The sequence below is a fragment of the Passer domesticus genome, chromosome 7, assembly GCF_036417665.1.
Source record: "Passer domesticus isolate bPasDom1 chromosome 7, bPasDom1.hap1, whole genome shotgun sequence".
Classification (NCBI taxonomy): domain Eukaryota; kingdom Metazoa; phylum Chordata; class Aves; order Passeriformes; family Passeridae; genus Passer; species Passer domesticus.
Genome location: NC_087480.1, coordinates 33961 through 59003, shown reverse-complemented (window position 1 = coordinate 59003; position 25043 = coordinate 33961). Strand labels below are relative to the sequence as shown.

The 25043-nt window shown below is 41.5% G+C and overlaps 1 protein-coding gene across 3 annotated transcripts in view; it reads right to left on the bottom strand.

Annotated features, from left to right (window-relative positions):
- Positions 1–488: 488 nt before the first annotated feature.
- ADGRG4 (adhesion G protein-coupled receptor G4) overlaps positions 489–25043 on the bottom strand; it is a 30419-nt gene continuing 5864 nt past the window's right edge. The window contains exons 4-26 of one of the 3 annotated variants that reach the window (XM_064426399.1): positions 23716–23796; positions 23173–23267; positions 22727–22779; positions 21965–22004; positions 21618–21643; positions 20413–20561; positions 19363–19495; positions 18746–18864; positions 17543–17753; positions 16259–16424; positions 15989–16138; positions 15054–15176; positions 13676–13765; positions 13254–13299; positions 12318–12421; positions 10859–10980; positions 9952–10220; positions 8671–8764; positions 7315–7604; positions 6631–6732; positions 5132–5290; positions 1000–1122; positions 489–696 (exon numbers count right to left, since the gene is read on the bottom strand). In XM_064426399.1, coding sequence (XP_064282469.1) covers positions 653–696; positions 1000–1122; positions 5132–5290; positions 6631–6732; positions 7315–7604; positions 8671–8764; positions 9952–10220; positions 10859–10980; positions 12318–12421; positions 13254–13299; positions 13676–13765; positions 15054–15176; positions 15989–16138; positions 16259–16424; positions 17543–17753; positions 18746–18864; positions 19363–19495; positions 20413–20561; positions 21618–21643; positions 21965–22004; positions 22727–22779; positions 23173–23267; positions 23716–23796 — 2789 coding nt within the window. In that variant the 3' untranslated portion in view covers positions 489–652. The other 2 variants (XM_064426400.1, XM_064426398.1) reach the window with 2 other exon arrangements.

Below are 25043 nucleotides of genomic sequence, written 5' to 3'. Positions count from 1 at the left end.
TAACTAGGATTTCTGAAATGTATTTTTCTTCCTAGTGTTTTCTGAGCGGCTTTGCCACATTTGTTTTGGGAAGAGTCCCTGCTCTAGACACAACCTTCTCTCAGGGATGGGTGTGTAATTGCCTTGTTTCTGACTTACATCAGTCAGAATGTGTTACAGTTTTAGTGTCTTCTCCTTAAACTGAAATTGCCAATGGCGTGACACGTAACGGCGAGATGAGGGAACAAAAAGCCATTTTATAGCTGTGTTCCCAATACAGTTTCCCGTTTTCAGGCAGGCAAATATTAAGTGGAAGAACCTGAATGCATGCTGGAGCGAGCATCCATGTCAGAGAGAGCAGTCCATGTTCAGAGCAGATTACCAAAACATTCAGGGCTGTGTTCTGTTCTGCTCTGTCCTTCTGGGAGGGTGGGAATACGTCATTTCCGTGTACCACATCGAATGCCTCCCAAAACATAGAGAACATCACCTCCCTGTCTTGCCAGGCATCTTTTTCAGAGTGACGAGTCTCAGGCAAAGAGGAGGAATGTTGCCGAGGGCACTGCCCACGCTGGATTTCTTCACTTGTGATGACAAGAGCTTGATTTCAGTGTCTGTCAATCTGATGGTTTTCACCACTAAGTGCGAACATCTCTGTCCCGTATTGATTTTTTTACCATTGCCCAGTCTCCTGAGCAGCTGAAGACAAAGCAACTTCTGAGGTATGAAAATGGAAAATGTTTTTAGTACACTTCAAAGACAATTTCCTCATCTGTGTCACATTCATAACAGAGGGTAACCATTTTTTGTAAAAGACTACCTATTTAGGAGAAAAAACCATTGGTTTATTTCTGGATTTATCTGTGTGGAGCTGATTTTACACCAACGGCAGAGGGACCTGTGCAGGTACTAAGATTCGGGGCATCAAATCTTGCAGCAATGTTTAATTGGAACAGTGTCCCTGTTTTTTGAAACTAAGATGAGATATCCAGTTAAACTTTCAAATACCACAAGACTTACCAGCATGCCTAGGAGCAAAAATAGCGCCATCCCAGCCCTCACTGTTACAAAAGTGAGATGGAAGGTCAGTTCGGAGGAGCTGTCCAAAGGAGCATTCGGTGATGCAGCAACAAGATGGGGTATCTTTTTGGTTAAAATATTAGAAAAGAGTTTCAGATCTCGTTACAATGCCCAAATCCAGGCGGTTCAGTGGAGTTATTGTGATGCAATTTGCCTGCAACAGGATCTCAAATGCTGTCATTAATCTATGGTTCCACATAATTCTTATCCTGTTTTTCCATTCTTGCATCCCTTCCAGACCCTTTCTCCAGGAGTTTCCTCATGCCAGTTTCAGTATGGGAATGGCCAGTGAAATATCAGTGTCATTTCTTAGAAAAGAGAGCAAAATAAACACTGGAATGAAACCCTTGCCCTTCTCTAGTTACAGGAGCAATCAGGCAATGAAGTTATATAGCAAGGATAATTCTTCTGGGCACCCTTGAAACTCTCCATGATACATTTAATTTGGAATCATTAGAGTGCCATGACATGCTAAATACTTTCTGATACCTAAAAGCACAGTGAATTGTGCATTAAGGCTCAACAGTCATATTATGCAATAGGCAATTATCTTCCCAGTATTTTAATTTTTAATCTCAAATTATTTCCCATAATAACATTTCTTTCGTTGTCCCAGTAATAACTGTCTGCTAAACGTAGAAAGAATGATACATCTTGGCTGTACTGATACCAATACTGCAGATTCACACAGGCAGGAGGAAGCTTAAACAAGCTGTACCGACCTTTAGCTGTCATCCTATGTAAGATTTATCTATCTCAGGGTTGCCAAACCACTGTACATATGCTGAAATAGAAGACAGCTTCAGCTACTTTCCCATGAAGAAACTTAAAAAGTCTCCAGGAACCCATGAATGAGCTGCCTACATCTTAGCTCTGCACTCCCTGACTTAGCTAGGAGGAAGAGTGATGGAGTTTTGTGCCAGTCTAAATAGTAAGGTGGGACTGGGGAGATTTTTGTTCTATTTGCCACAACTGCTGCTGTGATTTTACTGTCATTTTTTATTTCTTTTGTATCGTCTAACCTATTGTTAACAACCCACTGAGATCTGACTTCAAATAATTCAAATAAATATACCTTCTGAAATCCTTTTATTGCTTTAAAATAGAGCATGCGTTTCCTAGTGTTTGTATCACTAAAAATAAACAAACTGGGTGCAAATTGAGAACAACTTAGAAATCCAAGTCGCTTTTACACTGAGTCATAGAATCATGGACTGGTTTGGCCTGAAAAGGACCTTAAGATCATCTCGTTCCAGCCTCTTGCCATGTGCAGAAGTCAACTGATAGAATCCAAATGGGGAGGAGGAGGAGGATATACTTTGTCATACACCAGTCACAGCTCCAGCCGGAGCTGCAGAAGCTGCTCCCATCATTTAAAATTATCAGGATGTGAAACACAATTGCTTAGAAATTTTATAAGCTTTGTTTCTAAGTGTGTCCTCTCCCTGTTAAAACCATCAATGCACAATTCTGTGACAGAATGTCAGTGCAGATATGCTGGAGAAGAGCAAATACAACAGTGCTGATGTGGAAGATATTATTTCAGCCTAGGGAAAATTATACATTTTCATTCCAGCTGACAACCTACACAATGCCATGCTTGAAACATAAATGATACACTGTTTAGCTGGAAAAGCCATTAGGCGGGTGATGGAGAGTGGAAGTGAGATAACCGTCTTCCACACACACACAGTGCTTTGAATTTTACGTAAGCAACTTGACAGGTTTTTAAAAATTGACTTCCAGATTTTGCTTAAAAAAAATAAAAATCAGTAGGAAGAATGGACACCTTCACTCTGTGCAGCTTGCCCTTGTCCCACTGGTACACCTCCAAAGTGTGAAGCATGCTGATGGATCTGCCCAAGAAATGGTATTTCCAGACTTTTCTCGGCAGCCTGAGAAGTCTTCTGTATTCCAGCACTTCTCTTGCTGCTTTTCCAGCTATTACCTGAATCTTTGCTGCTCCTAATCCTTTACAAGGGCATGTAGCAAAAACTTTAGAAAATCAAAGTACAACTTTTATCCGGAATGTAAAGAAAAAAAAAATTACAGCATGCAGGAGACAAGCCAGTCTTATGTTGCTCTCATGTCTTGCCCTCTTCTGCTGTCTTTTTATTTTAAATTAGAGTCATAGAAAATACATTTGGGAGGACTTGCTGTAAGGCAAAATCAATCAATACCAATTCTGGCAGGTATTTATTTTATCACCCTGAGTGTTTTGTAAGACCTGCATTGGTGGCAATTTCATGTGCTCTCTAGACCTCTTATTCCTTAAAAATAGAAATTGTTACCTAACATCTATTTGAAATGTAAGCCTAGACTAGTATTTTCTGTCCTCTGAAGTGAATGTAGAAAGAATTACTGCATGAAGGAGAAAGTGCAGGTCAAAGCAGGTTGATGGAGACACATCAGACTGTCCACCCACTTGGTCTTATTGATGTAGTGGAGACAAATTGATCTCAAAGGGACTTGGGGGAGGACTAAAATTCCAGTTCCCCCAAAGAACTACAGAGCCTCCTTCCTTAGTCTCTCAGGATCCCCATGGGGTGTGCAGCAGCCAGGTTAGGGGTACAGGGAGGTTAGACACAGCTTTAGCACCACAGCACAGTGTGTTGTGCTTCACAATTGAAAGCAGGGAAAACTTGTATTAGCAGCAGCAGATTGTGGAACAAAGAGTTTTCTAAAGAAAATAAATACAATAGTTAATGCCCAACATACTGAACTACCTTTGTTATTGAATTTCATTCCCCTTGAAAGCAATTTCAAGGTAGAAGTACTGGGTACAAGGTGGAACTTGTTTGCATGTTTTTAATGCCAAGATTTCTCCCATAAAGCCAAGGAACTGAAGGGGATCAGTCTGATTTCAAGTAGATTGGCTGTAGGTACTGTACCTTAAAATATTAATATTTTTCCACTAATTGCGATGTGGGAGTTATTCACTGACTGAAAGAACCTTTTGTATTTTGTATCATACATACCAGTTCTAAGACATCACTTCACTATATTATTTTACTCCTCTGTCATGGGTACAGCTTAGTGTTCCACTATATTAACAATCATTTAAAAAACTTTACTTGAGTGATATGGAGAAGGACATTCAAAACAGAAACTAGGATTTGGCTGAGCAGGCAAGTTACCAAGTCATGGGATGTTTTAGCTCTATAATTGTGTCCAGAGTGATAACTGTACATTAGACGTAGTTCTTTAGAACTATGTTTGTTTCTATAAGTCTCAAAAGGAACCACCATTAGATAAGCAGAGGAAAACAAATTCAGTATCAGTTTAAAAATTCTACTTTCTGTGGATAGTGTAACCCTGTATCCATATATAGTATTCTTCATGAAAAAGAATGGTTGGTCTCGCCATCTTGTGGAGATACAGCACTGGGGTTGCAATGGACTTCAGCTGTGGGAAAGAATTGGGAACATTTTGGCATTCTAATAGCTTGGTTTAATGTGTTTAGAAAGAGTCTGCCTATGAAGTTTTAGTGTCTTTGGGGAAATAATAAAAATCAGCATTTTTTCAAAAAACAGCTAGGAATGTTTGGTGCTATTCCTTTTTTAGAATACAGCCCTGCAACAGTTTCTCCGTCTTAGACAGCAAAACCTTCTGCTGGGATTCTTCTGGTTTAAAAAGGCTCACAACATGACCTGTTTAGCTTTCTGTAATGCCCAATATCTTTGCTTTTTTGGGAATGCAATTCCAGTTAGAGAGCACCACAGTCCATCTCAAGACTACAGTGCTCCCTAACTGGAAATAGGCCCCATGTGAGTGTCAGTCAGCTGGCAGAGGGTAGAATATTCCTTAGGTGCCTAAGGTGGCATCTGAGCAGGGAGTTCCTGTCTTTCTGCAGAAGAACTATCCTAGGATTTTAAGAGCTTTCTTATTTTCCCTAGTACAGCAAAAGCCATCTGTAACGTTGCCTTTAATCCTCAAACAGAAGCCTGGCATGGGACAAAGCAGTGAAAGGTTTCCTATTTCTTTCCATTAGTTAGGATTTGACTGTCACCATATGGAATTTATTGTGATACATATCTATTATAGTCTATGCAGTGTACGCAGTTTTTCTTACCAATCTTAAAATTGGTATCTGGAGAAGTTGTGGGAAGCAAATCTGTATTGAAAGTTGAACTTGTTCCATTAGAATGTAGACTCCACAAAGCCTGGGATGGTGATCTGTGGTTTAAGTGCTTCGGTGTAGATCCAGCGGTTGCACCTGACCCACTCCAGTCTGAAATCAGATTGGAAGGTGCAGAAATAAAATTCTGTACAGGTGCCACATCTCAAACTACCAGACAGCAGAGAGCCATCCTCATTCCTGCCTATCGGCCAGGGATCTCTGTGCCACCCAGTGCAGAATTCCCGATCTTAATTTTTACATTAGCTCCATCACGCTTGTGTAGGTAAGGCTGGATACCAGCAATTCAGTCTTCTATTTCCCTTTGAGGACCCAGTCTAGTAATACTAATTTGATAAGGTCACACAGAAGGAGGCAGGAGTCACACAAAAGTTAGGAATTGCAGCCTCATCCTTACTGCATCATATAACACTGAGCTGGTTCCTGCTCAAGGGAGAACAGTCTGGTTGCTACCGAGAGCACTTGTGCAGAATTTCACCTCTGCAAATGGAAAGCTGCCTCTTCCTCAGCAGCACAGGGTGCACAGGATGCTGGTACAAGACAGGTATTCATACAGGATTTTTTAGTCTGGTTTCCTGAAAACCAACTGGTTAAGCTTCTCCTTTGTTATACCCATTCATAACATCATTTCATTTTGACAGACACACAGAGTTATTCAAAAAAATCAACATCACTGGAGTAGGCCAGAATAAGCCCATGCTGTTCCTTGCTGAGCTGGCAAATAGAAGAATCTTAGAATAGTTTAGATTGGAAGGGAATTTTGGAGGTATTTGCTCTAACCTCCTGCCCAGAGTTAGATCAAGCGGGTCTGGCATCTGTCCACCTAAATTCTGACTCTCCTAGGAGAGGGATTCCCCCCATCATCTCTCTGGGCCACTGCCACCCAACTAGTGAAAAAAAAGTGTTTATAAATAACGTGAATTTCCATCACTTGTGGCTTGGGTCCATTGCATCTTGTCTTCTTGCTGTGTACCTCTGAAAATCCATCTCTTTTCTGTAATGACCCCTCAGCCAAAGACAGCAAGACATCTCCCTTCTTCCCAGGCTGAGCAAATCCAACTACTGCACACAAAAAAATGACAACTTATATACCCAGTATTCTGCATAAATTTCAGTATCTCAGCTTTATGAAGACTGGAAAGCCACCAAAAATATGGCTCACATAAGGGAACACTGAATGGCATGTGAGAACAGAATTAAGAGACTGAGCTGAAATAGGTTAGGGAAATCTGCAGTTTTTACTGCATGCTGTCACCCTGTCATCATATCACAAGCAGTTAGTGCAAGAGGATAAAGACCTATTAAAGAACAATTATTCAATGCAATGCAGAAGGGCTGTTGAGAGGAGCCTTATTTCTTAATGCAGAACAAATGTGACACCAGTAGCAGACGAAGATTTATGAGTCAACTGAACAAATCCCTTCAGTGCTTACCAGAATAACTACTCAGACGAAACCTCCCCCAGCAGAGGTGTACTCGGCACTGCTTCGCTACTTCATCCTTCATTAGGCAGTGAAACACAAAGATAAAGAACCCTAAAGAAGAAAGGATAGATTCATGGGTTTTCATGTGTGTTCTCCAACCTGTTGCCCCTTTTCTAAATTTCTGTCATGCCACTGATACCAATGTGTTCTGTGTGGGTAAAGTGTCCCTGGCCCAGCATCAAGATCTTTAAGATCTCTTCCAACCCAAGCCACGCTGCTATTTTATAATCATGTTGGCCCAGAGTTGCACTGACTTCTTCGTGCATATGAAGGGTTAGTAGGAAGAGTTTTTTGCAGATTTGGTTTAAGAATAATCTGCAAGTCGATGTGGATTCTATCAGCCATTTTTATGCCCAGATGAAAAGAATCATGCCAGTTCCTGACAAGGCGCATTTACTGGGACCTGTGTTTCCAAGATATGAATTTATGTCTTTAATAGTCTACCTATCACAGCAACTTATCTAAACACTGTCATCCCGCTGCAACAGAGCTTTCCTTTTAAAATAGCTGAAGCTTCTAATACAAAAGCAGTATCAGTTCTCTTCTCCCATGCTTGACGTGATATTACAAATGTATTGTTACTTCACATCCTTAAACCCTCGTGTTTATAGCACTATGCCATTCAGAAATTACCTTGCAACGTGTTAAATATGCTGAAGAGATACAAGAAAAATATCCTCACTGCTCCCCAGGCAAAAAAGGCAAAGCCCCAAGTTAAGCCCAAAAGGAACATCAGGCTGAAAGCACTTTTGAGGTCTTGGAGAACACCCCGTTTCCAGAATCCGGATGTCTTTTGTGTCCTTGTTTTCACAGAGTGGATTTGAAGGAGAACAGTGATGAACATAGCTGTATTCATCAAAAATATTAAGAAGAAATAGGCCACAACAGAGATGTAGAACACTGTGTTGTCCTGGATCCAGCAACTGCAAGAAAGGGAGGTACGCATTCAATAAGGAGTTTTGTGAGGGGGAAATTCAGGAAGCTGGTTCCCCAAATAAACATTCTGTGTGGTTATCCAATGACTAGTTAGGGGCATTCCCTAGCGCTCATTATTTCCCCCCAGTGAGGACATTCATAGAATGCCAGCACTGGTCTTTTTTCATGGATGTTATGGAAATTTGGTAACTTTAACACATGGATATATCTGGCAAATTCAGATAAACCTGATGATTGTTTCACACCTTAATAATATATAAACAAAAAGACACACTGCCTTAGGAAAACCAAGTTGAATATGACTTAACTAGGGGTCTAAATAATAGCATACCACTTGTTAGCTTTTCCTTAGGCCTAAATTAGTGGATTTTACTTCTTTTTTTCTTTGTGTCTTTTTGTTAAAGATGGGGGCCAAATTTCCCTCTGAGGTGTCACACATGTGTGTAGCCTCTCTGATGGGAGAAAACTCAAATACTCCAGGTAATCTTCACCAACAAGTGATTGTGCTGAACAAGAAGCAGGTGAAAAAATGGAAGCATTTTTTGCTATAAAAGCATTTTAAAAAAGGATGAAAGAAGGCAGTGTTTTCCCACTGAAAGAGGGAAGAGGCTGAGATGATTGAAATAAAGCTACTTGAAATTATGATGAGACAGTGATGTGAATTGACATATTAAAAAACAAAACAAAAACAACGAAGGAAATGTGCAAAATACTGGAGCAATTATTGTGCCTTTACATTTTTACCAGAAACCCAGAACATGCAGAAGCACATACAAATATCCCATTAGACTGAATTAATGCAACAAAAGAAATTCACAGAAACTAAAAGTGGAGTTGGCTGGCAGAAACCCTCCCTGTCCTCAAGCCAGGTTCACTGATGTGAGAATGACTCCATGTAGTAGCCATGCATTCAAAATGTTCCTATGAACCAGAACCACTGAAAGGAGAGGATAAAGGTGAAGGAGAGGAGACAAAAGTGAGTTATTTCTGGTTATCCCTTGTATTCTTCAGATACTCTGGTGACCATCAAAAAGCTTAAAGTATTATACTTACAAATTGCTGTAAGGATGGCTCTCGGAGAGCGACCCATTGCCGTAGAAGTCCTTATTTATAATGAGCACAAGAGTAATTACAATAGCTGGTATTCCTGATGTGGAAAGCAAAAGAAAAATAAATAGTTTGATTCAAAAGAAAAAATTAAGAATACGGAAAGATGTCAGATAATCTCTGATATGTAATTGTAGCAGGCCTGTGCATCTTCAGATCAAATTCTATCCCCAGAGCTCCTTGTGAAACAACTGCAATTAAATGTGTAGCATAGCAGGTTTAATCTCCTTATTTATGCAAATTACAAATGAGTAGGCATAAAAATATCTGTGTTTGCAAAATGTTTCTGAGTCTTCAAACATCTCCAGAAGGGATCCAATCTGGCAAAATAAAACCAACTGATTATCACAAAAGCTGAGTGTCAAAGGATAAGGAGACCACAGCATTTTGTTTTAAGAGGTCATAGAGACACATGTTTCCCAGGCAGTGCTTTATCAGTCTTCCCTTTCACACATTTCCCAGATTTTTTCCGTTCTGGCTTTTCTGTAGAGAATAGCTGCTGCCAACAGCACCATCAGGGATGGCTGCCCCTGAGAACAATTGTGTGCGACATCAGATCTGAGGATAGGGACGATGTGCTGCACACTATTTAAGAGCAAAAAAACCCAAACCCTCTTTAAACAGCATCTAATCATGACCCAAATAATACAGCCCAAATTCTGCTGTAGGACACTGCTTCTGATAACACCTTTTCTAGCAGGTGAACCAGAATTTGGGCTCTTTTTGCTATGTTTCTTCCACACAAGTCTCTGATACTTGTCAAGGGAAGTCCTTGGGAGAGCAACGAAAGAAAGCCAAATCCACTCTGTGCATGAGAATCAAGAAGAGAATGCCAAAAATGGACACAAGGCCCAGAGAAGGAGTTAAAATGACCTCTGAGCATCCTCACATAGGGGTGAAGCCTGTGGGCAGCATTACTGCCACAGTCACACCCACTCATGTGAGGTACCCTGATAAATCATCCTGTAAAGAGAAGAGGGGTAAGAAAGCAGTGCCTTACACCCACTTTCAGTTGCATATGACTGTGCGGGGACCAACAAGCACTCTCTGCTAATGTCTCCCGGAAAGACATTTAAGCTGAACAGCCTAGGGGAAGAGATCCATCCTTACAGCACAGGGTGTGCATCACATTTCTGAGAGCTCAGTGTCTTCACTTATTTCTGTAAAAATGCCCAATCTTAGAGAAGCTGACAAGCACAGAAGTGGAGAGGAAATCAGTCGACTTACCCCAGCCAGCAATGCAGCATTTTAGGATGTACTTTGGGACATAAACATTGAAAACTTTGACAAGAGCCAAATAAAAGTGAACAGACTCCAGGCACATCCACGTGAATGCTGCAAGAAGGAAATAGTGGAGGAGCATGGCCACAGTGATGCAGAGGCCTGGCTGGTTGAATGAGGTCAGCCAGGAATTGGTGAGGAAGACAATGTTCAGCATCAGCAGCGCAGCACAAAGGTTGAGCAGGATTTTTGAGGGGTTGTCTCTCCGCACCTTCCTAAAAGGAAGGGAAAGTCCACAAGGTTATCACTGCATCATCCAATTTACAGCGTATTTACTCCCTACAGATGTGGGTTTGCAGCTTAACCCTAACCCTATACACAGGAATATTCCAGATTCTTGACGTAATATCTCACCCATGTCCAGGGGTAAACTTTTGAAATGACAGAAATTTTACTCTTTACAGACATTTTACTGTGAGTGTGGTGAGGCCCGGGCACAGGTTGCCCAGAGAAGCTGTGGCTGCTCCATTCCTGGAAGTGTTCGAGGCCAGGTTAGATGGGGCTTGGAGCAATGTGGTCTAGTGGAAAGCATCCCTGCCAATGGCAGGGTGCTGAAACTAGAGGGCCTTTTAGTAATCTCTTCCAATCCAAAGCATTCAATGATTTTGTGAAATTTAGGAACATAAAAATTGCTGAACAGTTCAGATAGGTACTTGTATTGAGGTAGAAGTATTAAAATCTATCTAATTTTGCAGCAGATAGACATCAAAATAAAGCAATAATTATACTGTCAGCTCTCAGTCTTCCCTTTTGTGCATCATAGCATCAAATACTAGCAAACATTCTCGTAATTGCTGCAAATTCCTTATTGCCGAAACATTAAAATCAGTTTGAGAAAAAGGATCATACTTACTCAAGGGCTAGGTATGTCATGAGTGTTATTCCCAAAAAAAGAGAAGAAGCACCACAGCCTGCATAGCTTATCAGAGTTAATATATGATCATGTGTGACACCTACTTGTGTCCGGGCCAAGTCCTGTGTTACAAGATAAAGAAACGCAGTTGTTTGCCAAGACAGATTTAGAAAATTCCTTTCACATTGTGAAATTACTGTTCTGCTCACTGCTACTGTTGGAGATTTTCCATTAATATATTTATGTGTTTCTTATTGTATAGTCTCACAGAATATTCAAACTAGTAAATAGCAAATTAACCGGCAGTATTTAAAGCATCCAGCAATAAGTTGTAAAGCTAGAAAAGCTATTCTTCAGAAACCACAAATTGAACATGGATTCCAGGATCTTAACAAAATTATTCCACAGGGGTCTCGCTTTGTAGAAGAAAATACTTTGTTTCAGTTGCAGCTGCCATGCTTGGGAACTGCACAAACCTGCTAAATGTCTTGGAGCATGGTAAATCCTCCCTGTCCAGAAAGCACCACTGCAAAATCAGACAGGAGGCTGGGCCCTGCTTCTCCACAGCTGCTTCCAGGAGGAACATTGAGAGGATTTTGCTGTTCCCTGACACAGCCTCTGTTCTATTTCGCTTAGTAACCTACATCTCCTACATCCCATGGATGATGTTGCTGAAGACCTGTAGCTATGCCGATTACCAAAGTGACAGTGTGAAGTGTGATCTGAAAATCAGACTGAATTCTTCTTGCTTGAACAAAAACTTAAGCAAGTGTCTGGAATCTGAACCATCTCAATTCCTTTCTGTAAAGCCACAATTTTACTCCCAGGAGAGCTTTTGCCTGTGGAACAGTCATGCTGACTTCTAGGGGAAGCATCCAAAGGCAAAGGCAGGGCCTCACCCCATCCTATGAGCTGTGTCCTACCAGGAATAGACAATTTAATTTACTTGATTTGCTTAGAACCCGACTGTCTCTTTGCCTTTTGTGCAGCCCATTCTCAGGCAGTCGTCCCAGCTTTTGACATTTTGCTTTTAGGGGCAGTTTTCTCTGTATTACAGAGAAATAAGAGGTGCTAGATAATGACATCTCCCATATTTATACTAAACTTCACTTTCTGATGCAGCATAGATAAAACTTTCAAGAAGGTGTAATGTCATTAGTTGTCACTGACAGTTAATAAATTTAACACAGTACTTCCATCACATATTAAGGTTGATTAAGTTACACTGCAAAGTACAAACTACATCTGTAAAGCAAAACTGCCTCAAAGCAAGTGACATTTACAGGACTTTACACCATTAAATTATTAAAACTGTTTTCTTTGTTATTGTTGATTTTGGCAACATGGCAGATATCTAAGAGCTTGTATAGATATAAATCTCCCATCTCTTCTGTAAAGCTACAGATGACTGTGTTTAGTGCCATGGGACTTTCTGGAAGATGATTCATGGAATACTCACCAGCAGGACTCCAAAATGGGTAAGATGGTTACAGAAACAGATTGTATAATTCATATCTGTATATTCCATTTCACACCCCGATGTATTCCAACCACCCAGTCCATCTGTGTAATAAAGAAAAATGATTTTTAAGCAGAGTTAGTCATCCTCCATAATTTATAGCTCTGCAGCATGCAGGGAGTGTGAAGACAAACTCAAGTTAGTACAGATTGCAGGGTCATTTAGCAGCACACAAGTGAGATTTCACACAGAAGCACATCTGAAGTTGCCTGAGAACCTCAACATTTGGATGAAAGCTTTTAGTGGCATGAAGAAATATTTAAAGTGATTTACATATCTGCACACATAGAAAGAAGATAAAGAACCTAGCGCTGGGTGAGATTGTGCTGGAGGATGTGGAAACAGAAGAAACGCACAGGGCACAGGGTTTTTTTAGTCAGAGTGCAGCACTGAAACAGCCAGATCTTCCCTGGTAAGACTGCATCTTATGACCCTATTTGTGCTGTCTGCGTCACATATTCAGAAGCTAAGATTCTGATCAAAAAGAAGCAAATAATTTCTAGTCCTGGTAATTGCAGAGGAAACCTCTCCTACATGCTCTGAGTTAATGCCATTCACAGTTATCTCTCTATGGTGACTGTCTGAGCCATTTGAAAGACCTGATCCCAGCAAAGCCCTGCTGTATTCTCTAAGTCACGGTAAGAGTTCATCTGACATTTCATTGCATTTCTGCCCTTTTCTTCAGCAAAATCTTATTATTCATGTAGATGCAGAACTGCACATTGCCATACCCACGTCCCTGGGGATAACACTGAGTACTGAGATGTCAACATCAACACAAAGCAGCTACACACACTCGAGTTTCAAGGTGCAATGTCGAGAAACCAAAGCCTTTGCGATGCTGGGGACAGAGCCAACTTGGCGAGTAACACTTACCGTTTTTCCCGAAGTCCCAAAATACGCAGTGCACTGCTGCATTGCCCTGGAAACAGAAGAAAGGAGGCCGTGACATTTCTTCAGGACACATGCACTCCGTCTGCACTTGCAGATGGTGTATCTCACCTCAAATTGGGGTGTATAACCAAGGCACATGGATTTGATTACCCCTTCACTGCTTGGCAGTAAAGCCCACTTATGTCTGTGATTATTTGTGTGCGGTGCTGCAGGGGGTCTGTGGGTGAGTGGAGACACCACGAGGTATGGGGCAGTCGGACACTTGGGCTTGGGGAGCCAGCCAGGATATTGGCCATCTCACCCATGGCACTAAACTAGCAGAGCCCCAATTTTGGCCTTCCCCTTTACCAAGTGCAATTCTGCGAGGCAATGATTTTCCCAGTTTTACCTGTATCTTTCAATACCTTGTAGTCTTTTAAGGACAGCAGCAAATCTGACAAATTGTTCACCTTATACCAATTCCCATGTCTAATCTCATTGGGCTCATGTGGTGCCTGAGATGTCACACCAAATTACTGGTGAAATTCAAAAGTTATGACTAAGATCTGCAAGAACAACCTGAAATTTTATACATTTGAAAAAAAAAAAAACAAAAACCCCAAAACCTACAAGAAATGTTTACTTTAGAATTTCAGGAATTTCCCCTCTCTGAAACCAGGCAGGGAAGACAAGGGACAGGTGAACAGATGTAAATGGATATTCAATGCAATGATTTCTCTTGGGGACATTCTAGTTTGTTACTCGTGATGCTGCAGCAAACTTTCCAAGGCACAGATTCATTTACTGTTATTATTATTATATCATTAATAAAGTTTAATAATGCACAGAGTTTACAGGAAGCCAGCCTAACAGATAAGCTAAGATGTATGATTTGTAGGCTGTCAAATATAATTAGGCACAGAGCCAAAGATGTAGGTTTAAATGATAATTTGGTAAATATTTAATTAAGATAATTTTAAAAGGTCAAGGAAAAAATCTGAAAAGTGCCAGATGGCCTGGTAGAGTAAAAATGACAGACGAGAGGGGATATCTGGGTGAAATTTCTGGGTATATATTTGCTGAAAGGAAAGGGCATTTTGCCACAAAAGCAGCAATTACAAGTCCTCATTAACTCAAACTTTAACCAAGTTCATCTTATTGAATAATTTTCTTCTGCCTTGGATTTGTAATAGACTCATGTGGAGGCTGGACCTTAAACATTGCCAGCACAAAATGCTGAGGAATTCAATGAACAAGTTTGACCCATGCCCACTTAAAAATAGACTTTAATTTAGAGTCTATTTAGACTTTAGACTAAGTTTAGACTTTAGGTTAAAGTCTAAACTTAAATTTAAAATAGACTTAAGCAAAACAAAGCATTTTGATTTTTAAAACACCTTGCCAAGGTTTTGGGTTTTTTTAAAGTTCCTCTCTTTTGGTGATCTGACCTATTTTCCAAATTCAGATCAAGGATAAATCATTTCAGTCCAATCCAAAAACCCACTATTTTCTGGTAAATAAACTATACTTTGAAAAAAAATTGCCTGGATTAGAACAAGGAAACAATAAGGATGTCCCTTGTTGCTAAGTATGGATTTAGAGTAGAGACACAAGCTTTAGTGACCTGCGAGGAATTATTAAACACTGAGATCTGTGTGGTCAATCAATTTTTGGGTCCATGCATCATGGAGAGGTCAGGCAGCAAGGTGTTTTAAGTTTATTTGTCCTGTTCCCAGTTAATTGAAAGGGTAAGTGAAGTCAGCTTTGCCTCACTCTATCCCTGATGGAATGAACACATCCTACCCTGTTCTGGTCTATGTGGTAGAGAGTGACAGTCACGGGCTCGTTAAGGTTCTGAATTGATGCATTTTCAATGCTGGCACTCACAACATATGTGTTCAACCTCGCCATCGTTAAACTGTCATCCTGCAGGGGGAAAACACACACATGCAAAATGAATCCAAGCTCTGGCCTGCTCTAATTTTTTTTTTAAACTGTATTCCTTGGATATGGTGATCCGCTAAAATCCTTGGGATGACCAATGTGATTTAGCTACTTGCTACATCATTAAAACATGTCGTTAGCTGCAGCTGAGGGACAGTGTCCACATCAGCTGAAGCGGAAATGAGTTTCAGATGCACCAGCTGGATTGGGAAAGCTATGTAATTGGTTCAATACATTTAAAGACTTGGTTGTACATCACTAAGCTCATTAGACAGGAGACACAACTGTGAATGCTCCTTTGTTGTGCAAATGCATTGTTTAGCACACTCTATGAGCCATCATTGCAAAGAAATGTCTCCCTTTCTAAATTATACCTACCTGTCCTTAAGAAAAGTAAGTACTGGAATAGTCATAAATCCTGCACATCACGCTGCTATGTTATTTTAATACAGACATAAGTCTTGAAATTATTTTCATGATATTTGGCATATGAAATGCATCATCCTTACTATCAGAGAAGGTTAGGGCATGTTATTTTCCTGCAGAACAGGAAAAGAATAACATCAGCTACAGAAAAAAAAAAAAAAGTCTAAGGTCTACGGGCACCTCTCAGAGCATCCTTGCCTCAGAGAAGGTTTTGCTGCCTGAGTACATTTTACCTGCACATCCCTCCATCGGTCTGATGCTAATATGCCCAGAACAGATGATGCTGGGATTGGGATTTCTTTTTGTAGGCACTGAGAACAGCTGAGCCCATTCCTGCTGTGTTAGGGTCTGCTGGGAGTCATAGTTACCAGAAAAAGTGAAGTAGTGCCAAAAAACTTGAACTGGATCTTTGAATGCTTGTCTGGGTCGGAGTACTCGATGCCTAGGAAGTTCTTCAGGGATTTTGGCAAAAACACAGAGGCCAAAGCCTTTCTGAAAGGGTTTTCTTGTACGCTGATCTGCAGGAGAAAGACGATATGCTCAGAGGTGCCATCCTCTGTCAAATTCAAAATGAGGCAAAAGAGTGGGAGAATTGTCTGGTTTAGTCAGTGGTCCCTGAGATGGTACTTTGGTCTCACCTTGAGATCCACACCCCTGTTGTAGGAGGCAATGCCAAAGGCCAGTCCTCCAAACAGGCTGGGATCTGGACGCAGCACCAAGAGGGCCAAGGACGTGGTTATGACTGACATATTTCTCTCTGTGTAGGTCACCTTATAGCCCATCTCCTCAGTCATCTTCAGGATACTTCAACAAGAGCAACGGAAAGAAAAAAAAATACAACACCTGAAATGTTCCGCTGGTTTCATAATGCACACCCAAGAGACTAAAAGCCTTTCCTCTGATTTATGATCATGAGGAGCAAGCACTAGAGCAGAATGGGTCCATTTTGGGGTAGATGGCATTTTGTCTGCACAGGCTCAGGTGATGGCAAGCAGTTGAGTTGGCATAATTCAGTGGCCTCTGGCAGGTGGAAGATACCCTCCCTGCAGGAGCCACAGAAGGAGGTTCTGAGAAGACCCGAGTCAAAATCCATACCCAGTCAAAAACTGCACTTCATCTGGAAGGCAGTAACTTGTAAAATCTGCTAACGGGATTTTTTTTCTATCATCTAATTGTACCAGGAGATGAAATATCAGGGCCAGAAGAATTTAGTCTGGTAGGAACCTCTGGAAGTCCATCCTCCAACTCCTCACCCCCTCAGGCAGGATATGCTCTGAAGGCAGAGCTATTGCTCAGGGGCTTGTCCAGCAAAGTTCCAAATGGGTAAACTCTGTGTCCTTGCATTTGTCCTTGTCAAGACCAGCTGCACTGCTCTGGACAGTGCTCTGCTCAGACATTCAAAATCAGGCAGCCGAGTTCCCTTTAAGACCTCAAAGAAGAGAGGTGTTTTTAAAGCTAAGAACCTTGATTTTAGCATGTGTGAGAATCACATAATGGATGCAGCATCCTACATGTAGATTTTGACGACTAACATTGCATAGCTGTGTTTAAAAAGTCTTTATCAGCAAGGGTACAGAGTGGAAGAGAATTGTGTCTCCAGGCTGACCTGACCACAGCCCTCACTGCTGAGCCACAAAGATCCTTGTGAGAGGAGATGGCAGCTGGGCTGTCCCTGGGCTGCCTCCAGGCTGGGAGGCCCACAGAGAACTATGCTGGAATGGGGACTTCTGCAAAAGTGGCTCTGCCAAAGGCACCTTTGACAACACAATAACCAATTTCTGCTGGTAAAAACCTCAAATATGTTTAAGACCAAAGCACAGAAATTGCTAGCGCCGGTGATGATATTGCAATAGACTGAATAAATTACACCCTAGTGCCATTTCAGCCTAGGAAGCCTCTTCTGGGCAAGTTATCTAACTTACCTATTGGTTATTTTTCTAAAGTTCTCATCTTCTATGTCTTGCTGCAGAATATAGTCTAGTATAGACAATACACTGTCTGCAAGTGTCACACTCACATCTGAAAGGTCTACAATATCAGAAATTTTACTTGCAATGATTTCTAGCTCTTCCACATGCAGTGTTGCATCAGGCAAGAGGTATAAAATATGCTGTACAACATCTTGCGCGTTCTCTGGAAAAAAAAAAGGAAGCGCACATGACTTATGTGACGTAGCTATCTGCCTGACCACGCAACTACACGTCTCTCAAGTGTTCCTGATCTATTACAAGCTTACATCCTAAGAATAAGTCAAAAAGCCCTTGATATGTCAATGATACCGGCACAAAGTACTAAGTAAAATCTGCATATCCCAGATTGTATTTTAAAGGAAGAAAATGTACTTTTCAAAAGAATACTGTCACCTGCTTTTGGATTTATGAAGACTATCTGTAAGTAATATTTAGTTCTAACTTTGGTTGTTTGCAAGAATTTGTAAATTGTGAACTACAAATTACAGAAGATCTGCCCCCGTCCCTAATGCTGCTTACCCGGTATAGCAGCAAAAACAAATTCTGAATGGTATTTTGTATTTGTCATTCATCATCTCATCATCGTTCTATAATTTTTTTATAGAAGCAGATTTTACACCCTGGGAGTCAGACAGACTGCGTGCAACTGCAGATATCTTTCCACGACCTATTATTTGATGCACTGCTGAGGATAAGGATAAGCTCTGGTATTGGGTTTGTTCACCATTCAAACTATTCTCATTGTTAGGCATAGCTTTAAAAAAAGTATAAATAAGTGGTAGAGTTTCTCTCATAGCTTACATGAATTACAGCACCAACTTTTCAACTCCAGACACTGATTTGTGCTTCTTTCCATGACATACGGTGAACTGCTTTGATGTGCTAACAGAGCACATAGACAAGCAAAACCTGCCACATTCACTGGTTTACTTACCTAGCTATAAATCTAAGTGCAGACTTTGAGAATAGATGATTCAATAGAGAATTTGGAAGCTCCTGCAAAATTCATCAACAATAAAAACCTTCAAGATGACCAGATGCGCAGGATGCACAAAAACAACCTTGTAGGTTCCTCAGATGTGCAACATGAGCATTATCTAACTACAACAATTTTTACTGTGATTCACTGTGTCAGTGAAGTATCTGGTGCCATACCTTCTGTTAGCTTGATATCTTGGAGGTCTAGAATATTATTTGGAAGTTTTTCCAGTAATTTGCATTTTGTCACGTTTGGTTTCTTCCAAGAAGCTTGCTCAAGTTCAATACTAATTTCACTGAAAAATGAAAACAAAACATGCTGTTACAAGAAAAAAATATATACTCATGGTATTCCTCATATTTCCCACTCAGGTAGCTAAGAATGCAATTTATTAACCCAACTTAAAATGGACTTTCAAGTCAGATCTGACTTAGCACTCACCCAGCAGAATGGCGGCAGAGCCCAAATGCCAGAACCACGTGAAACATACCTCGAGGTTTTGGAGGGCAGGAGCCATTAAGAGAAGGCATAAAATGCTAAGGGGCAAGATTTCCCCTTCCTGCCCAAGCAGAAAGTTGGGTCTCTGAAGTGACAGCAGGTTCTGCCTGCAGGTGGTGGGAACGATGCCACGACCTTTTCCTGCAGTCCATGCAGGACCAGCCCCGGATTTCTGTGCATCTTCCTTGGCATGGCACTGCTGCATGCCACGGCAGACTGCCACCTGATTTGCCATTACCAAATCTGCTGCTCCCTCCTGTTTTCCATGGAAGAATCAATACAAGATGTCACTCACCAGCTCCTCTGAGCAGACTGCAGAGGGTTTTTCCTGCAGCTGACCTCTGTCTCAGAGTCTGGACTTGTTACAGGCCAAGAATAATTCCTGTTGCACCTCGTGAAGAAAAAGCTTTCCGGACAAACCACTAGCTCTGAGGAGGAAATAATGTAAAGACTCAATAGTCAAAAAACAAGACATTCCCCCCCCCCCCGCCCCCCCACCAACCAGGTGGGCCAGCTGTCCTGTGGACCCGGTTTCCTGATGGGAATGAGCTCTAATTTGCAGACCATGTAAGAGCATTTTACAGGCTTACTGTCTGTAAGAAAAAATTTGGTTAAATATTTCATCTCTTCTTCTACAATTTTTTGACCTTGTTTGACAAGGTCAGTTCTCAGGTAGAGAGTTTCCCGCATCAGAAACAGCATTCAATGACAGAACACCCTCCAGGCTTCTCTAATCCATCAGAAAGTGCTTTACATTGCCCCTTATTAACCCATCAGTGTCTTTCCTCCAGACTTGTTTTATCATCTGCAACTGATATTTTGTAAATTACTGCTATAAAAAGGGTTTTGAATCTCAGGTGTAGTCTGTTAGCTCTTATCTCTGGCTTACTCCTGTTTTTTAAGGAAGAACAGAGACAGTAACCAAACCAACAAAATACTTATTTGCCATCTGAGGATTGGTCCAATATGCAGAGGCATTGAGAAAATGCTAGCAGGCAGATTTGATTTGGTTGTTTGGTTTCAGTCTCCCTGGGGTACTTGCCACCACCAGGAGCTCCTGGATTTGTAGCCGAATCAGCTTTACTCTGCCTTTGTTGCAAAGATGGTCAGACCTGCCCGGGCTCCGGGATTCATGTTTGAACTGGTCCCCATTTGTCTGGAACCCAAGTTTTTTATATCACTGTCACTGCATGATCTTCTACAGATTGTACATCACATGAGGTCAGTCTGGTTACTTGTAAGGATGTTTTCTAGCCTAACTTCTAGAATATAAATTTGACAAAAACCACTGATGGACAGAACTACAAAGTATGTGTTTTCCAATGAGGTTTCAGTGAAGTTTTACCTATTGACTTCACAGCCACATCTTCAGGTTTCACATACAGGGAAAATGGTCCCTTTTTGTAAATGTCATTCAACAACTCTTTGATCTTGAGACTCAGGACTTCTTGTATTTCCAGGGATGGGACCTTTACAGTGGCCTTACAGACGTAGCTACAAAGAGAATACACAAGCAAGGCTGCCATGTTGCTAACATTCCACAAATATAAGTGGCTACAAAATTAAGAAGTAACCCAGATGATTGCACTGAATTGGATAACATACGTATTTTTCTCACTGTAAGCGCAGCATTGAGGAAATGCTTTCTAAAGCAGAAAATATTGGAAATACAGGTACAAGAATCTCTCTATAGTTGCATGGTATATGCCTCTAAAGGTTTCCTAATAACCTTATCTTGGCAAAGGAACATCCCGTCAAAAGTAAGGGTTTTTCAGCATTCAAAGGCTGGAGAGAGGCAGTCATAAAACAGGGAGGTGCTTGTGACCCTGTGACTCCACGGCTCTCTGGAAAATCTTGATTTAACCAACCACTTTCAGTGGACCACTCCGGTGGACTCTGCCTTTCCTCAGAACAGCTTTCACTCTAAGTAATTACCCTCTCTGACTCCGGAGGGTTTGGAAAGACTGTATGTCTCTTTGAGTGGCTTCAGGCATGTCAGAAAAATGCAAGAACCCATGGATGGATCGCCTCATGGACCTGCAATTTAACTGAGTGATAATGAGTGTGAGAGTTCCTTAGGGCTGGGATATTTCAAGCTTTTTCAATTCACACCACTCACCAGGGTCTTTCTAAACCGTTCACAGCCCCTTGGAGGTAATGGGAATTCACCTCCTCCTGGCCCGGGATCAGAAGGCAATTAAGATTTCCTACAGAAGAGGTGCAGGATTTGTCCCAGTATCCCTCTTGGGCACTGTCCACTCACTGGTTCCGGCCCCAGCGAAGGACCCTGCTCAGGGCCAGCTCTTACAGGGAAGCACAAACTTCACAGCTTGCCATGGAAGCACTCCTAAGATCTGGGGTATGAGAAGGAAACCTTGGATGCCCAAATACATTTCCCCCAAGTCAAGCATTCCCTGTGGTTCTGACCTCCATGTGTGCTTTTCTAGTCACAAGAAACTCAAAGATTCATGGACGGATATAATTTCTTCTCCCCCTAGAAATGAAATCACTACAAACTATGCAAATCCAGTTCATAACCCTGGGTCTTACCTTTGTGATATTTGCTTTACCTTCCCCTTCAGTTCGCATGGAAGGACACAGAAAATTAGAAACTGGTTAGAATCTACAGACACAAATTGTTTTTTAAGGAAAGCAATTAGGAGAAACTCAGCGTGCTCTTTAAAACAGAGCCTGTTGCTTTAAATGATACTGGGACCTGACACCTGGGAGGACCCTTTGTTTCACAGTACTGTCAGGGGTTCATCAGGATAAATAAATAATTTCAACAAAACACAAGAGCATTGACATTTAGACCCTTTAACTGCTATATTCTCTATGCAGAGGTAAGAAAAATATACCTGTCTATAAGACGAATCAGAAAATAACTAATTACATACGTGAATCTTCTTATAGGCACCGTGGTGTGGATAAGTATCCCTGAAAACAAAAGAGAACAGACCAATTATTTCACGGTAGCATGTAACTGTAACATGCCCAATTCTGGTACCACCTAAAAAAAAAAAAAAAAAGACTTGCGACCACAATAAGCCAGACTTTACAGCTCAGAAGTCATCTTGAATTCAGCATAGGTATAGCTACAGAAGTTACCATGACCAAGTACTATAATTGATGTGCATGCCGACAAAAAAAGTTTCTTCCAAAATGGGAAGAACCTTCCCTTAATGTTTTATGGATTGGATTCATCCCATGTGAACATTGCATGGGATGCTACTGTATTGTCATCTATAAAACAAGCAGTACCTGTGGAAGTCAGAGAAGAAAGTAGGAAGTCAAAATAGACATAAAATGACAAAATTCTGCATCTGTTCACGTGATGTGTTTACAAATGGCTAAAATATCCCTCTCCGATGCTCACAGTTTGGACGTGAATACAGGCAGATTGAACTAAAAGGAACAAAATGGGGGAATCAGATGCAAGAAATCATTGTTTCCAGCAGCGTTTCCAAGCTATAACATCCTTTCATTAGACACTGCCACATGACAGCCAGTGTGACCCTAGCCAGTCCCCGAGGTCTGTGAGCCTCGTTTCCCTCTGTGACCCCCAAACAGACCGGTCACTTGGGAAATGGGTATCTGGAACCTGACTGCTCAAAGCACAAAAGGGTCAAGGTGACATCACCACACAGCCAGAACCTTACCTGACTTTAAAATTTGTCACAACAAATCCTTCTCCCGTAAATATGATATTAAACTGGAAAGAAAACAATAACATTTTTATTAACATGATATATCAATGCTTTTTCTAGACCTGCTTGTAAACTCAGAATTGTCAAAGTCCTAAATCCCAATGACAGTGACTAAGAATTTTGCAAAATTTTTACGCTTTTCCCTTCCTTCAGAATTTCATTTTGTCCTGTTATACGTTGAATAACACAGTTCTGGAACACCACAATTGCTACATGGATGCTCATTTCTATGTTGTCCCAACAGTTTGCATTCTGTACATTGCGTGTGGGTCTAGATGTCCTATAGGGGTCCCTTCCAACCCGTTCTATTCCAACCCAAAGTATTCTATGACCCTACCAGCTGCCCTCATGTGATACTTGCTAGAAACACATGAGAATGAGAAAAGCAAGCTACTCACCCAGTGTTCAAGAAGCCTCCTTGCATCATAGCAATCAGGTGCCCTCTCCACTTTGTAGAGAAGAGAGAAGTTCGTGTGAACGTTAAAGAATCCAACTGTAAGGAGAGGACAGAGGTGAGAAACGTCCTGCAGCTCGCACGGAAGGTGCCCGCTCTCCTTCCCGTCTCCTCAGTCTCCTGTAGGACCATGGTTGTGTTCCCATTCCCACATCACCGAGGCTCTTTGGGAAACTCCAGACCACAGCATCCAAGTCTATGTTACTGCTGCATCGATAGGAATTTTATTAAAGACCTCAAGGGCCCAAACACACAGTTACACTATCAGACCTCAACAACCAAGCTGTGGTTCATACCTGAGGTACACTGCCTCAGTTTTTAGTTCCTGCTGAGAATGCACATGCAGAGACAGGTGGATTTGCTGACATGGGATGCCTTGCTAAGCGGCAGGAGTTTAAACATGTGACTTCACTTGTCACATCTACAGCGTTAGTGAGTGTCAATGATAACCATGTTAACTTTTAAGGCGGCCCCCCTGAGCACTTACGTGGCATGGTACCATTGGTACCAGCTGGAGGTACTGGGGACAGCATGAGGGCCCTTGTTGAGGATGCTTGACTGAAGGCTGCTGGAAAGAACCATAAAAGGCCTGAGAATCCACACTGGCAAAAGGGCGAGGGAAAGCACGGTTCAGGTGAAAGAAAGGTTTGAGTACTTCTGCAAAGGTCATTGTTACAAGGACCTGCTGTGGTTCCACAGACCTCAGCAGGGTGAAGGCAAAGGGCAAAATACACCCACACAGAGTTTTCTTCTTCATAGAGAGGTCAACACAGCATAGCAAGGGAGAAAACAGGATTTCGATGACATGAAAAACCAGAGCTTATGCACCTTTATCCTTTTTCATTTCTTGTGTTGGAGGACAGTTATCTGTGTTCCCTTCTTGCCCATGTAAGCTGTGCCAGCCTTCAGGGAAAGGCATTTGTAATGCCTGTGAAAGGAACATTGATGTTCATTGTCTCAGGGTTAATGATAACCTGGCATAAAGATTCCCATTTTAAATGCTGGCCATCCTGCCTGTTGTTTTCAAAGCAAAGGACTGCAGGCATTCATTCATAGCTAATTTTCCTTGAAGTGAATCGCCTTGTCAAAGCAGATGTGACTTTTGCATTTTGCAATCTGCAAAAAAATTATGCAATCTGTCATATCACCAGGCAGACAGGGAGAAAATGGATTATGTTTGTCACCTGTGAAAGGACTGAGTGTGTCTTTACAAACAGACTGTTCAAGCCTGCTTGTAGGTAAGACCAGAGACTGATAGATAAGATAGTAACAGAAAGGAACCATAAAATTGCGAGCAATGGTACTAATTGACTGAACAGAGATAAAAAATGGGTGGGGGTGGGTGGAGGGGTGAGGGGGGTAGCATATCAGGGGGTCATGTAGCAGGTGATTCGGTAAGTCTGTATCTCTCAAGTACCTCAGCCAATGGGGAAAGAGAGAGGATGATGCGGCCAGGAAAACAGGATTAAAAGGAGGCTGTGTCTTCCAACAATTTGAGAGACCCTGGGGGAAATGCCTCACGGCCTCTCCCTTTATTTGAGGAAAATTACAGGCCTTCTCTGTCTCCTTTTTGGATGCAAACCTCTGTCACTGTGAATATTTCTGCACACACGTACAAAAGAAAATTGCAAGTGAACTGAATCACTCTGTTGCCTTACAGGCCTGGGTGCTGAAAGAAAAACAGGATCATAACATTTTGCCCCAGAAGTGCCATTTCCTCGCAAGGGTGGTAATCAGTATTTTTTACTTCACACTCTGACATGACTGTCAGAGACTTGACATTCCAGCTCTGACTATGAGAAATCAATTCAAAAT